Source organism: Sminthopsis crassicaudata, chromosome 1 (genome assembly GCF_048593235.1).
Source record: "Sminthopsis crassicaudata isolate SCR6 chromosome 1, ASM4859323v1, whole genome shotgun sequence".
In the NCBI taxonomy this organism is placed as follows: domain Eukaryota; kingdom Metazoa; phylum Chordata; class Mammalia; order Dasyuromorphia; family Dasyuridae; genus Sminthopsis; species Sminthopsis crassicaudata.
In genome coordinates, this window is record NC_133617.1 from 251326197 (window position 1) to 251342475 (window position 16279).

The 16279-nt window shown below is 33.2% G+C and overlaps 1 protein-coding gene across 2 annotated transcripts in view; it reads left to right on the top strand.

Moving 5' to 3' along the window:
- Positions 1 to 16279, top strand: part of SPIDR (scaffold protein involved in DNA repair) — a 537804-nt gene that overhangs the window by 17070 nt on the left and 504455 nt on the right. Inside the window, exons 4-5 of one of the 2 annotated variants that reach the window (XM_074277903.1) lie at positions 2958 to 3137; positions 9617 to 9786. In XM_074277903.1, coding sequence (XP_074134004.1) covers positions 2958 to 3137; positions 9617 to 9786 — 350 coding nt within the window. Of the gene's footprint in view, positions 1 to 2957; positions 3138 to 9616; positions 9787 to 16279 lie in introns of those variants that run through there. The other variant, XM_074277912.1, reaches the window with a different exon arrangement.

The following is a 16279-nucleotide window of genomic DNA, read 5'->3' on the forward strand; positions in this document are numbered from 1 at the left end:
AAAGTTCCATGAGACTTAAGAAGAAATGTTATTTTCAATCATGAAGAAAAAAAAATTGATTATATTTAGCATACCACATTAAAACATGAAAGAGTGTTTTTATATTTTATAAAGGTTTTCATTAGACAAGTAGAAACAAGGGTTTTCTGGTTAATTCTCATTTAACCAAAAATTAAATTAATCAGACTTTCAGTTTATGTGCTGGTTAATCTGGTTAATTAAGATTTTATTCTTTATTTATGGAATACTTATCTCTGAGGAACTCAGTGTATGATTCGTGACACTTCAAGTCTTGAGTCATAAAAGTCTTTCAATATTGTTATGAGATAGATATTATTTCTTCTATTTGTTTTTCAGAAATTAGTAATAAAAATATTAAGATAAGTAAAGCTACATAAACTTTTCCCCCCCAGAGATGACAAAGTGAAATAACAATATTTATAAACTAAAAGTTTCTTGATTTCTTGACCTAATCTTTATTTATGGTTGAGTGATTATTGAAATTTTTCATCCCATTTATAATTCCTCTAAGAGGGCAAAAATTCTTTACTTACCATTCTTATATCTTTCTTCAATGCTAAGGATAGTAGTTGGTGTATAATTAATGCATTGAAGGAAGGGTTATGGAATGAGTATCATCCTTATTCTCTCCTTTTCCAAAGCTTTCTTTTATGTCTGTTAACTTTCCTAAATAGCTTTTAAGAGATCGTTTATCTCCCTCTTGTCATTACCATAGAGTTTAAAAATTAGGAGAAAAGAAAGGAAAAAGAGAAGAGAATAAATATTTAGATAACAACTATGTACTCTACACCTTCCTGCCTCAAAAGACATTATAGAGATAACAGGAAATTAAGGAGAGGTCAACTAATTAGTTACATAAGTTAAAACCGGTGATAGTACCCTATCTTTGTTGGCAGCTGTATGTGGGGTCTCTGTCACATCTTTTAGAACTTAAAGTTGCTTAAATTCTGATCTTTGGCTTCCAGATCTCTGGCATTAGATACACCTGTTGAAGATCTTAGCTTAAAAAGGACAAGATTTCTCATTTCATCCAGGGTCATTTCCAGTTGCCCTAATTTATATCTGGCCACTGGACCCATATGGCTCTGGAAGGGAAAGTGAGGCAGGTGATTTTGCACAACTCTCCCTCACTCAAATCCAATTTATTCGCATGTCATGGCATCACCTCTCTGATGTCATGATCCTCCTTAAGAACGAAGGACAAACAACAATTGCACCTGAGGTTCTCTGACATTTTCATTCAGTGAAAAAAATCCTTCTCCTTCACTCAGTTCTACCAGAAAAGCATAGTTAGATAGCTTAGCCATTGCTGATAGCAGCATCTTTACCTATTGTCTTTATTTCAGAATAAATCAGATCTTACCTGATTTTGTTTGATTTAAGAGTAGGATCAGGTGGAGAGCATACAAGGGAAAGTAACCAGAGAGCTGATGCGGTTAATTGCAGAGAAGTGTGAAAAGAGCTGAATTTAGTTCCTCTTATTCTCTGAGAGACTACAATCATTTTATAACAAAACATTTGTTAAAGCCTCCTAGCACCAGAGAAGCACCCAATGTAAGACACTAGACCAGGAGTACAAAGATGGGAAAAAACCCCAAAGAACACTTGATGTTAGCCCTTACATAGCTGCCAAGTTTATTATTATTATTAAGTTTATAATGTGTCCTAAAACCCCTTCCTAGATAGCTAGGAAGGGGTTTTAGGACACATTATAAACTTAAATGTACATTTGAGGAGAAAAAGAGAGATTCAAAGCTTTCAGCTGGGAAGTTTAGGAATTGGGTTTAGAAATTGGGTTTCATAGCCAGCGTTTTGGGAAAATATGGCAACTATTGTGTCTTTATAAACATTTCTTTTGCTATCCCAGCTGCATTGCCTGTCATTCTGCCTTTGATTCTATAAATCTTGCTTTTAATTGATGTTATTTTATAATTTTCTCTCCAAAAGTCCTTTTGTAGGGCCTCTTCAATAGATTTTTAGTCTATGGCCGCAAAATATATGCTCTGGTAGATTCTTTTAAGATGAAAAGACCTGGGTTTTTTATTGTTCAAGTACAGCCTAACTGAATTTGGGAGACTCATCACTAAAAGGTTGGCCATCCTGTGACTTAATCTGGCAGCTCGTAAAGAGTGTCTTCTAATTCACAGATGATTACAAATATACATTGGTTGATTCTGATTAATCAGATCCTTTGAAGTATTTTTAATTTTGGAGAATTTTATCTTTTTCTATCAAGATTTATAACCTAATTCTTCCTTTAATTCCTTTTGTGCCTATTGTTTTGGGTGGGGGACTGATTTTAATATTTTAATCCTTTGCATATGTCCATTATTTATGATTTTTCTCTGGATTTCTTATATTTCTAATGCTAGTGTGACTGTTACTTTGTTAGTTTGCCTTTCTTGTAGTATATATTTCCTTCTGTTATTTTGTAATATTTTTATTTTTATTTTATAATACCTCTTCTTTTGTTTGTTCATTGATTTTTTTGGTGAGGATTGTTTTTTGTGAAAGAATTTCTAAGAACTTTGTTTCTTCATCAACATTCTTTTGCTATTTTTGAGGGGGAATCATAAGGAGCTAGGCCTTCTTGTACTCTCAATTTACAGTCTACTTCTGTATCTTCCCTCATGTTACTCTGTTTCTTATACTTGAAATTATTTGGTTTTTGCCCTTATAGTATATGGTACTCTGGGCATATGCTTTGACTTATATGTTATTGAAATATGTTTATATTTTGAGAAGTATCCCTTCATTTATGAGATCCTGGTAGAATGTCTTCCTTATATTATCCATTTAAAGTTTTTAGAATTGAATCTTAAGTCTTGATTCTGTTAATAAACCGACACTGATAAAGTAATTCATTTTGATCAACAAACAACTTAATTTAGTTGATTTTTTTCCCCTCATGTTTCTTCTGTTTTCTAAAATAATAGCTTCTTCATCTGATGCTTCAAAGGAATCTCCTGACATAATATGGAACTCCAGTGGGAGTGATCTCTCAGAAGAAGAAAAAGAGATACCTTGTCAGTCTCAGAAACATAAAAGATGTACTTCCAACATAGAGAGACAACATACATGGAATAACTTGAGTTTGAATGACAGTAGCAGTGAAGGTAAGTTGATAGATTTTTAAGAAATTCAAGTTTTGTTGCATTTTTTCTTCAGAACTGATAATAATGATATGATATGGTTTAATTAAATTGTGTTTTGTGAAAATAGTATAAGAATTAGTGGGTAGATAAATTGGTTTAGTTCTTAAATTACATACATTAGTGTTCTTGCTCATTTATAGGTCACTTAAATAAGGATTTTAATTATGCCAAAAGATATGAATTTGGAAGTCAAGTTTACAGCTTTTTAATTAAGTATATCACTTTGGGGATGTTGGACGCTATTTAAAATGGTTTATTTGAAAGGCATGCTTTAGAGAAGCTAGTTTTTCCTTAATTACTATGCCTGTAATTTTAGGAACTATCATCAGATGAATGTGACACTGTGTCAATGATATAATTGTGTTTCCATTTACTTTGAAAGATTCTTGGTTTCATTGTATGTAAATTGCAATCCTGCCATAATCTTTTATCATGAGAGATATTCTTGTTCATATTTTCACTTTAGAACTTCTGTGGAAAACCCCCATTGAGGCCTTCTTTTTGTCTTTTTAGTGTATTTACTTATTGTCTGTTTATTGTTTCTTATTACTCCATGAAAGACTCACCTCTTCCTGTTACACATATTCCAGTGAAGTCACATAATCTGAGTTTGAGTGAACTTTAGAGACCATCTAATTCATGTCTGAATAGCATAGAACATATGTTCCTCTAGCCTTGCTTTGAGGACTACTAATAAAAGGGAATCCCATAGTTTTCTGAGACAACATACTCTACTTTTGTATAGCTCTAATTATTATGAAATCTTACCATATGTGGCATTAAAATTAACTTTCTCTAAATTTGTATTGATTGGTTCTGACCTCTGGGATCAACCAGAAAAAGCTCATCTCTTTTCTACTTACAGCCCATCAAGTACTAAAAGACAGTTACATGCGTTAGGCCTCCAAATCTTTTCTTTTTCAGGCTGTCCATCCCCAGCTTTTTCCACTTAGTCTTCATATGGAGTAATTTCAAGGAATATTTATTTTGAGTGTTCTCCTTTGGACACTAATCAGCTCATAAAATTATCCTTAACATTTTGTGACTAGAAAAGTATACTAGATAGTCTCCAACTAGTGAAGAGTTCTCTAGGACTGTGGTCGTCCTAGATTTAGATACTAAAATGATGTCACTAAAAAAAAAAAAAAAGCTATTATGCTATTATATGAAACCTTTCCAAATGATGAAATCAGGGATCTTACTGATAACATGTAAACATGTTAACACATGAAACATGTAAAAATTGTATATAGTCAGTAAGATTACTAGATCAATGGTTCTTAATCTTTTTTTTTTTAATGTTAGCTTTTGGCTGTTTAGGGAAGGCAGTATATCATTTCTCAGAATAATGTTCTTTTTTTTTTTCTTTATTGAAGCTTTTTTCCCTTCCTCTTCCTCCACACCCTCCCTTAGATGGCAAGTAGTCCAATATGTTAAACATGTAGAAATATATGTTAAATTCAATATATGCATACATATTTATACAGTTATCTTGCCACACAAGAAAAATCAAATCAAACCAGAAAAAAAAGGAGAAGCAAAATAAACTGCAAGCATACAACAAAAAGAATGAAAATGCTATGTTGTGAACCACACTCAGTTCTCACAGTCCTCTCTCTGGGTGTGGATGTTTAGTGCTCTTCATCACTAAACAATTGAAACTGGTTTGAATCCTCTCATTGTTGAAGAGAGCCACATTCATCAGAATTGATCGTTGTATAATCTTGTTGCTGTGTATAAAATTTTAAAAATCTTAGTTTATTGCTGGGTTTGTTATATCATATTGTTCTCTTTAGGTAGCTTTTTTCTTCCTTATCAAAACATTAGTGTTTATAGCATCATAATTCTGGTTTTGAGAATATTGTACTCATCCAAAGCCAACTTCGAGGCAGCTAGATAATGCTGAACCTGGATCCAGAAAGACCCAAGTTCAAATGCAGCCTCATTTGATAGCGATATGACCTATTTAATCCCTCTCAGATTTCTAAAATAGGGAATAATAATAGCACTTATCAGATTTATTGTAAAGATACAGTATTGCCCCATTGATAAATGGTTATTTCTCAGTTTTCAAATGAAGAAATTAAGAAATTAAAGCCCTCTATAGTCATATGAAAAATTGCTCTAAATCACTGTTGATTAGAGAAATGCAAATTAAAACAAGGTACCATCTCACACCTCTCAGACTGGCTGATAGAAAAAGATAATGATAAATCTTGGGGGGGATTTCAGGAAAATCAGGACATTATTGGTGGAATTGTGAATTATCTAACCACTGTAGAGAGCAATTTGGAACTATGCCCAAAGGGCTATCAAACTCTGTGTAACCTTTGATCTAGTAGTGCCACTACTGAATCTGTTTCCCAGAGAAATCATAAAAGAAAAGAATCCACAATGCAAAAATGTTTAGCAGCTTTTTTATGGTAGTAAAGAATTGCAGCAGGAGTAGATGCCCATCAGTTGGGGAATGGCTGAGTAAATTACGGTATATGAAATTAGTGGAATATTATTATCCTATAAAAATTATGCAATAGTCTCAGTTTAGAAAGGCTTGGAAAGACTTACACGAACTGTTGCTGAATGAAATAAGCAGAACCAGGAAATTATTGTAAGCAATAATAGCAAGATTGCATGATGATCAACTATGACAAACTTGGCTTTTCTTAGTGATTCATTGATCCAAAGCAGGCCTAATAAATTTTGAATAGAAAATGCAATTTTTATTCGGAGAACTATGGAAATTGAATATAAACCAACACATGCTTTGTTCACTTTTTTTTTCTTCTGTTTTTTTTTTTCTTTTTTTCTCATGGTTTTTCCTTTTTGTTCTGATTTTTTTCTCTCAACATGCTTCGATAAGGAAATTAGGGGGAAAAAAAGGGTACATGTAGAATCAAAAGAAATGTTTTTACATGTAACTGGAAAAAATTAAAATAAATAGAAATACAATGAGATATTTAAGTATTTTGCAAACCTTAAACTGCTATATTAGTGTTTTACTATTATTATTAGTTTATCCTATTGAGTTTTAGAGTACGGTGATGTACATTCTCTGAACTCTTTGAAATCTCCTGTGCTCACATCTAGGTCTATGTCATCCTATTCCCGACTTTAGAAGTTTTAATAATAGCTCATAATTTTACACTGCTTCTGTGTTTATACTGCACTTTTCTCACAACAGCCTTTGAGTTACATAGTTCAAAAATTGCTGTCCAAATAATACAGGGGAGGAAATTGTGTTTCAGGGATGTGATTTGCCCAAGATAACATAGCCAAGTGTTGACTAGAACTTGAATCCATTTCTCCTGACTCCAAAACCATACAACTTTCTCTTCCTTATATGTCATGAACCTCAAGATGCTATAACCTTTTTTACATATGATTTTATTAAATATATATATATAAAAAATAAGAACTTGTATTGAGGCCTTTGTATGTTATTTTAAGTACATGTCATCTTGTCAGACTCTACCAGATCAACTTTCGCCTTGTCTATAACTATAGTCTTAAAGTATCAGAAGTAGAATTTGATATCATGTCTTTCTGTTTCTAACTATAGCACTATATTTGCTAAGCTATATATTTTTTTCTTCTCCCTGTTCCACCAACTATCTCTCATATATGTGGATCAGGGATGAATTTATAATCAATTGTGACAGGATATCATAAAAGACAAAGTAGCTCATACAAAAATAAAAAGCCTTTGTACAGATAAAGTATAGCTAGAGTAAGAAAAATGAATAGTGACTGGAGGGTAAATGATGTGGTAAGTCACAATGAAGATGAAAAATTCATTGAAATAGTGTAAGATTTATATGAAATAATACAGTGAGCAAAGCAGAACCATAAGAAAGATAAACAAAAGTGTCATAACTGTGCAAATGCAAACACTTTTAAATGACAACAAAACTATCAGAAACATTGGGCAGTCTCTCATTTGCCTTGGAGGTAAGATACTTGGCAACCTGCAACCTCAGCTTTCTTGGAACACAGCCAAGAACTAGAAAGTAAGCAAAAGAGACTGATGAAATAATTATGTGCTTTGGGTATTATGCCTGACTGTAGGAAAGTCCCTAAGGCCTTCACTCAGACTTTTATTATCTTTTAATTTATATACAGTGTCAGCAACCTTGGTTTTCTGGTTTCTTAAACCTTAATAATTTTGAGGCAGCAAATCAGAATGGAACAGTGCTAAAATAATAGAGAGATACTGACTGAAGAAGTAGGAGGTGAGAGCAAAAGAAAATTCAGGAAAAACTCTTATGCTACTATAAAGATCAATAATTGAGGGCCATGATATTCATCCTGAGTCATCAGAAAAAGGTTAAATTGGGTTCAGTATACTTTCTTATCTTTAAAAAAGCATATAATTATATGATGCATTTTAGATTCAATAAAAAATTGCTGAAATAAATTTTTCTCTCCTTAAAACAGATTTTATTTTTCTGAAAAATCTATTCATATGAGACAGGTTTTTTTTTTTGGGGGGGGGAAAGGGGGAATGTGAGGGAAGAGGAAGGCAGTTAGGTGCAGCCCTGTTATGTCATCAGCATGAAAAACTGCCAGAGTGGAAACTTCCCCTCATTGTTGGTTATAGTCTTAGAGAATTATATGGGGAACTGAGAAATTACGTGATTTGTCCATGGTTAGACTTTTCTTAGTCTAGATTTAAACTCTTATCTTCCTGACTCATAAGGTTGTATCTTTAGCCACTTTACCATGCTATCTCTTCATGTGGAAAATCTCCTTCTTTGAAGTTAATATATTATAACAATTATCCACATTATTCAAGTTATGGTGGCTATTGATCTCCTGGGCCTCCAGAGAATTTTTCCCCTTTTCTTGTGGAGTTTAGCCCTTAGTTTACTGTTTTCTTCTCCCAAGTTCCTGCTTTACACTAGGACAAGTGTGTTGTTCCTCTCTCAAATGCCTCATTTTCCCATTTTCTCAGCCTCCTCAAATCCATTATTTATTCCTTCACTCTTAGTCATGCACAGGATAGTCACACCATGGATCCCAACCATTGATAACAAATTTTATAATTCCTTAATCAAAAACTTTGATCTTTCTATCATTTCATCCGTTATTATACTTCATCCTTCTTAAACCTATTCTTTGCCCTCATCATGACTTCCAATGGTAATTCCTCTATAGTTTCTTAGGTCATTATTCTAGTTCCAACTTCACTTTTCTCCCTTCTAGTCTCAAACTTTTAATTAATCTTTTCAACTTCATGCTATTATTAGCTCTCAAGCACCTCGCTTCCTTGTCCTACTGACACTCACTTTTCACCAAACCCCACACTTAATTTTTTAACTTTGGTGTTATACTTGATGTCTTTGTTTCCCCTCACCTTACATATGTAATCAATTGCTAAATCTTGCTATTTCAAAATAGATTGGACCATTTTATGTTTTTAACACCAGTGTAATGTTGTACTTGGTTTTTGTCAAATGCTAGCATTGCAATTTACAATTTTAAAAGTGATCTTCGACATTTTCAAGGGTGTAAGTTGGAGTTATATTTCTTTGCTTTTGTTCTCTAATATCCTTTCATCAACTGCTCAATAGGTTATATATTTTTTAATATTTTTAAATTCCTTTACGTTATTCTTTGGAAAGAAAAAAGCAAAAGATGTTTTTCTGTCTTAGAAGGAATTTGATAATACTTTGGACCATCACCATAAAAATCATCTATTCCAACCCCTTCATTTAACATATGAACAAACTGAATCTTGTAAAGATTAAATGACTTGTCTTAGATTACTCAAGATGTAAAATGCAAAGTACAGATTCAAACTCCTCTTGTAATTCCAAGTTGAGCACTCTTTCTTTGCTATTTCTTAGTCTTAAAAAAGTATGCCACATGGAATGACTCAGGGAATGTGTGGTGACCCCCTGCTGTGACTCTTGATACACAATTAACTCCCCCATTTCACCTGGAACATCTAGCTCTCTTGTTCTTGTCCCATGGCAAATGTTCTGAGAATTCTTAAATGGTGGCTTTTGAATACTTTTTGTCATGTTTGAGTGACTTATGCGTTAGTTAAAAGATTAAAATTTCTCATTTTTAATTAAAGAAAGTTTTGTAAAGATCATACATGCCCAGTTAGACATCACTTACTACATCAGTGATTTCTTTGGGGTAAGGAAATCTTAGGAAGTTCCATCTATGGATAAATATTGACAGCTTTCCTCCATTTTAGATCATTTAAATTGTCTGGGTCACCAAAAGGTTACATAACCACTATGTGGTAGAAGCAGTGCTTGAACCCAGGTCCTCTTGATGCTAGGCAGCTTTATCTCTATGATGTATTCATTGGTATTATTACAGGAAATTACTACTTTAGCTCATTCCTAAATGTTGAATGAAATCTATTGTAGATATTTTTAGGGTTGAAGCTACAGTTTGTTGTAATTTAATATAATTTATGTTGTCAGATGAGCCACAGTTCATTGATTGGGAGAATGATAGTGATGGTAAAGAAGATGTTGGTAATGAATGTCCTGAATTTGAAGAAAATGAATGTGCTATTGGAATATCAGACTGTATTTCCTGTGCAAGCAGCAGTCCTCTGAGTAGTGCGGAGAGAGAGCATGACTTTTCTCAAGTAAGTATGTTTTTCATTTCGATAAAGGAATAGAAAATATTTCTTTTCAGTATACTTGTTTTTTTGTCTTTGTGTTTGTTGATAAGTAATTTTTTCCCTCTTGTTCCTGCCTTGAAATTAGAATTAAAATTTTTGTTTCCCATGAGTTGTACATGGTATAAATCTAAAGAAACTGGAGAAACAAGAAAAGGCCTTGCTATATTCCTGGGAAGCCAAGACCTTTACAGGATGTTTAGAACCTAAATTCTTAGTTGTAACATTAATCCAACGATATTGTCAGTTTATTGACCAAGAGTGTGCCTAATGGACATAAAACTAAAGTGTACTTTAAGTGTTCCACATTTCTTCTCCATATGGTTTAACCATGATTAACCAGAAATTGGGACAGAACCTAAATTTATTCAGAGATGCTACTAGAAATAAACTTCTTTATTAATAGTTGAACTAACTTTTAATAATATTAAATTTAAATTACTTTAATAACAAAGCAATTTTTTAAGAAAGAATCACAAAAACTCCATAGAGGAGAGGTGAACAGTTGACTGACAATGGAAAAGAATTTTAGAATCACAAAATTTCAAAGTTGTAAAGAACCTCAATAACCATCTAAACCTAGAAAAGAATCTTTTCTACAATATAGAGGAAAAAGTCATTAGATTTTTGCTAGGCTATATATAAATCCATCTTAGGCTTGTGATCAGTTTCTAGAAGTCCTTCTTTATTCTGTAGTTCTGTTTGTGTGACCCCAATGGAATCTGATGTATTATCTTTGTTGTATCCTTGATGTATTATGCTTCTCTCTGCCTTCACTAATCTTCCCCCAGATGCTCTGGGTCTTTCAGGACTCTTAATCCCTCCTGCTTCTTTTCTAGATTTCTTCATTTTTGTGTGTTTTCTTAATATGCAATGCTGCCCTGTCTATTCCCTTCTGCTTTTAATTAGAGATAATAGTCCTGACTTTTCTCTGTTATATGTACTCATCATTCCATCAGCCCAAAAAGTCTGTGCACTCACTACCTCTTTTTCATTTTCCCCTTGCTTCCAAACTAGCAGGAAAGAAATCTTTTATGTTCTTCTTAGTGTTTATGGCCGTCCTCAGCAAACCTGAAGTGTTACTCTCTTGATATTTCTTATCTGGGACTATGGCCAGTGCATTTTTCTTCTTCATTCTCTGTCTTGTTTTCCATCTCCTGTACCTGCCTTTTAAAGGATTGGCTTCTAAGTGTGAGGTGTGAAACTTGACCAACTCATCTTCTTGACTGCAGGCTTGGCACTTTTATTCACTGTGCCACCTTGCTGTGCGCTGTATTATAGAGCTGATAGATACCTGATATTCATACATTATATGAATCAAAAATTGCAGTGACTTTTTTTGGTAGGGGAGGGAAAGTATGAGGATGATCTCATGAATGATGTTCTGTAGTAAAAAGTATTGGATTTGTGATAAGACTGGTGTTTTAATCCTGCTTCTCTGACTCTGAAAAGTCCCTTTCATTAAAATGAAGGAGTTGTCCTGAACGTCTTCTCAGAACCCTGCTAGATCTAAATCCTTTGGTCTTTACAATGCTGTTTTTCAGGACCCTTAATAAATCCAACTAATTAATTTCCATTTTCTCCAGTAGATGGCACCCTAGCATTGACTTCATTTTCCTGTAACTCAGAATAGCAATGCCTTCCTAATACTTCCTGTAGAGAGCAGCAGAGACATAGCAGATGATTTACTTTTATTTATTATTTTTTTAAAGTTTTAGTTTAGTTTATTCTTAAGGAAGTATGAAGAAATTAAATTTGATTTAAATAAGACATTATATAATTCCCACTTTTGTTATGTAGTGGCAAATGTGGGAATACCATATGGATTAATAGTCATGGTAAACAGCAGATAGCCTCAGTATTTTCAGGTGCTAGGTAAGATAAGCAATTGAGGCTGGTTTATGAGACTAAAATAGGTCATGTCCTATTGAAGAAAAAGCTAATGTAGCTTCTGGGAGTTAGATTTGTGACTTTGAATTGTATACCCTGCTTATGAAACAAATGCCTAGTGGGTAAGAAGAAGAGATCTGAAACTAAAGGATACTCGGATTTGAGAAAGCTCTTATAGCAAGATTTGGAAAAATTTAGGGATATATATATATATATATAAATGACCTTTTTAAGTTATTGGCCTAGGAGATAGATGTGCTAAAGGATACCTTGACCCCATTAATGTGTAGAACATGACAAAATTTTAAAAATAATAAATCCATTTTGATGATGTCAGTTTTTATATGCAATCATAATATTTTGAACCAGTGAAACTGTTGTTCAAACAATGCTTTTTTGGTAATCTTGTGGACTGTGCTTTTTGCAAAAGCACAAAAGGTCTGAACTGAATTTAGAAAACCCTCTGCCTATTTTATACTACATTTTATGCATTTTTGTACTAAAATTTATATTCTTGTTTCTAATCTCATCAAGTTTTTAGATATTCTATTCATAAAAATTACTAAGGAAGGCAATTTCATTCTTGGGCTTTTTGCCAAAAATTGTTTTCTTATCTTTCTTACAAATCTCTTCTTAATCGAAATTGTAGAACTGAATAATAGTTGGAATTATGGCAGTGATTGGTTAATTTCTTTTCTTTTTCCATATGCATTCTTTGCTATGCCTTTGACCCTCCCTCCTTCTCCCCTTCTCCCCTTTCCCCCTTCCCCCCTTTTCTCCTCTTCCCTTTTCATAATCAAATGCTTTTTGTCTCTGGTTTGGGAAATGCATAAATAAAACAAAAGGCTTTTATTTTGTAAACATTTCTATTGCCTTTTAGCAACATTATTTTTGCTTCAGAAAAAGAGGTGGTTCCTATAAATCATCATATTTAAATATTTTATCGTATTTTTGTTTCTGGTTCAAAAATATCCCTGTTTAAGGAATATAGAACTAATTGACATTTGAAAATATGCCTTTACATTTTTAAAATTAATTTTATAATTATAACTTTTTTTTTGACAGTACATATTCATAGGTAATTTTTTTTTTTAAACATTATCCCTTGTACTCCCTTCTGTTCCGAATTTTTCCCCTCCTTTTCTCCACCCCCTCCCCTAGATGGCAGGCATTCCCATACATATTAAATATCTTATAGTATATCCTAGTGCAGAACCGAATTTTGTTGTTGTTGTTGTTGTTGTTGCAAAGGAAGAACTGTATTCGGAAGGTAAAAAATGCTCACAGTTTACACTCATTTCCCAGTGTTCCTTTTCTGGGTGTAGCTGATTCTGTCCATCATTGATCAATTGGAATTGGATTAGCTCTTCTCTATGTTGAAGATATCCACTTCCATCAGAATACATCCTCATACAGTATCATTGTTGAAGTGTATAACGATCTCCTAGTTCTGCTCGTTTCACTTAGCATCAGTTGATGTAAGTCTCTCCAAGCCTCTCTGTATTCCTCCTGTTGGTCATTTCTTACAGAACAATAATATTCCATAACATTCATATACCATAATTTACCCAACCATTCTCCAATTGATGGACATCCATTCATTTTCCAGTTTCTAGCCATTACAAAAAGGGCTGCCACAAACATTTTGGCATATATAGGTCCCCTTTCCCTTCTTTAGTATTTCCTTGGGATATGAGCCCAGTAGTAGCTTTTCTGGGTCAAAGGGTATGCACAGTTTGATAACTTTTGGGGCATAGTTCCAAATTGCTCTCCAGAATGCACCAACAATGCATCAGTGTCCCAGTTTTCCCATAGCCCCTCCAACATTCATCATTATTTGTTCCTGTCATCTTGGCCAATCTGACAGGTGTATAGTGGTATCTCAGAGTTGCCTTAATTTGCATTTCTCTGATCAATAGTGATTTGGAACACTCTTTCATATGAGTGGAAATAGTTTTAATTTCATCTTCTGAGAATTGTCTGTTCATATCCTTTGACCATTCATCAATTGGAGAATGGTTTGGTTTCTTATAAATTAGGGTCAGTTCTCTATATATTTTGGAAATGAGACCTTTATCAGAACCTTTAACTGTAAAAACGTTTTCCCAATTTGTTACTTCCCTGCCTTTACATTCACTTAGGTGAATGTCTTAGATTTCTCTTGATTGTTTAGAGAGAGTTCAAAAATTTCCTAATGGAGTACAAAGTTTTCTGAAGGTTCCCACTAGTCCTGTCTAATCTTGCATATGGAGTAGTTTTCTAACCAAAATCTTTTGATCACTATACGTTTGTGTTATAAAAAGATTTGAGTGAGAATATTTTTCAAAAACCAGGAAACCTTGGTATAAAAAGCCAATAGATTTCATGGGTCAGAAAGTGACTGTAGAAAAATGATTTTTCACTAAAGAGAGAATTGTTTTACTGGCATAAAAGTTTGTAGACAATTGGAAGGCAAGCATGCAACTGAAGAAATTGGTCAAAATAGTTAGGCAGAAGTACATAATAAGAGCACACTCTTACATTTATATATATCAATGTATTGGGAGTTATTTTGTTTCCATAGACCACCGAAGGCTCGTGAATATAATAAGATCTAGAGAAAACAGCTATATTGTCTAATGAAGAACAAAGTTAGAACTTTAGACTCTTCTTTGAAAACCTTGACCATTGGAAGAGAAATTCAAAATATAACAGATTAATATCTAGGCTGTGGCAAATGAACTCTTTTGAACTGCATTTTCTTAGACAACCCAGCAAAAAAAGCTGTAGAAAAGAGATGTGGTTTGTTGTTGTTGTTGTTGTTGTTGTTGTTTTAGCATGATCTTTCTTACTTGTCTAGAAGTGATAGTATCTTATTTCTTGATAGTTTTCATTTAAAAAAATTTATTTAGGATTTAATTTTCCCTCAATTACATGTAAAAACAATTTTAACATGCGTTTTAAAGACTTTGAGTTCCAAATTCAGTTTTTTCAAGCAGTTCTATATGGGGAATAACATGAGTAGTCATATAAAACATTTCCATATTAATCATGTTATAAAAAAAAAATAGACACCTTCCCCTCAAAAAAAAAAAAACTCAAGAAAAATAAAGAAATGTTTAAAAGTATGCTTTAATATGTATTTAGATACTATCAGTTCTTTGCGTGGGAAGAGTTAACATTTTTTCTTAAGTTTTTCAGTTTTTCATTCCCATATAGGAATGTAAACAGTTTAGCCTTATTAAATTCCTTATGATTTACCTTTCCTGTTTAGCTTTTTAATTCTTTTCTTGAGTCTTTGAAAATCAAATTTCCTATTCCTCAAGAATGCTTGAAAATCCTCCATTTCCTTAATTTTTCCCCCACTTTTCCCCTAAATGATTATGCTCAGTTTTGCTGAATAGGTGATTCTTGGTTGTATTGCTAACTCTTTTGCCCAAATCTTGTGTTTTCCTGACTATGGTTCCACAATATTTGAATTTTTTTCTTTTTAGCTGCTTGTAGTATTTTCTCCTTAATCTGGAAGTTCTAGAATTTAGCTATACAATATTTCTGGAGGTTTTAATTTTGGGGTCTCTTTCAAGAGGTGATTGGTGGATTCTTTATCAGTTTCTGTTTTATTCCCTAATTCTAGAACATAAGGGAAGTTTTTCTTGATAATTTCTTGAAAGATGATGTGTAGACTCTTTTTTTGATCATTACTTTCAAGCAGTCTGATAATTTCCAAATTCTCTTGTTTTTTTTCAGTGAGATATTTCATGTTGTCTTCTGCTTGTTTGTTCATTCTTTTGGGTTTGTTTTATTGTTTCTTGATTTTTCATACAATCATTAGCTTCTATTCTAATTTTTCAAAAATTGTTTTCTTTAGTGAGCCTTTGTATCTCATTTTCCATTTGACCAATTCTTTTTAAGACTTTTTTTCTTTTTTTTTTTTTTAACCGGTGAATTTTTGTGTTTCTTTTTCCATTTGGCGAATTATGCTTTAAAATGCATTCTTCTCCTTATTGGTTTTTTGTACGTTTTTTACCATTTGGCCTATTCTGTTTTTTAAAGTAGTGTGTGTGTGTGTGTGTGTGTGTGTGTGTGTGTGTGTGTGTGTGTGTGTGTGTGTGTGTTACCTTTACCAAGTTGTTTTTCCAAGGCAATATGATGTAATGTGTATTTGCTCCCCTCATGGCCTGTCCTATGGTCTGTGAGAAAGTACAAACATTTTCTGTCCTGGAACTTTGAGGAGCGTTTCTGCCCCATTGTTTCTGCAAGCTGTGATGTGATGTGCTCCTCCTCGCCCTGTGTTTTTTTACCTAGGTATGTGACCTGGATCTGTAGAGGGGCAGAACAATAGTCTTGGCCCCAAGTCCCAGCACAGAGATCCTTTAATTTTCTTCTGCTGAGTTGTTCAGAGTCCTTTACCATTTGTGGAATGAGAAGTCTTACAAGAGCTATCACTGTTGTTGATTCAGTGGTTCCTGTCCTAGTTTACTGGGGGCCAGGGTTATGCTGGCATGATCTGTGATAGATCAAATAGGTGCAACAGACATTTTGCTAATCTTTTAAGTTGTCTTTGACTGGAAAATTATTTCACTCTGACCTT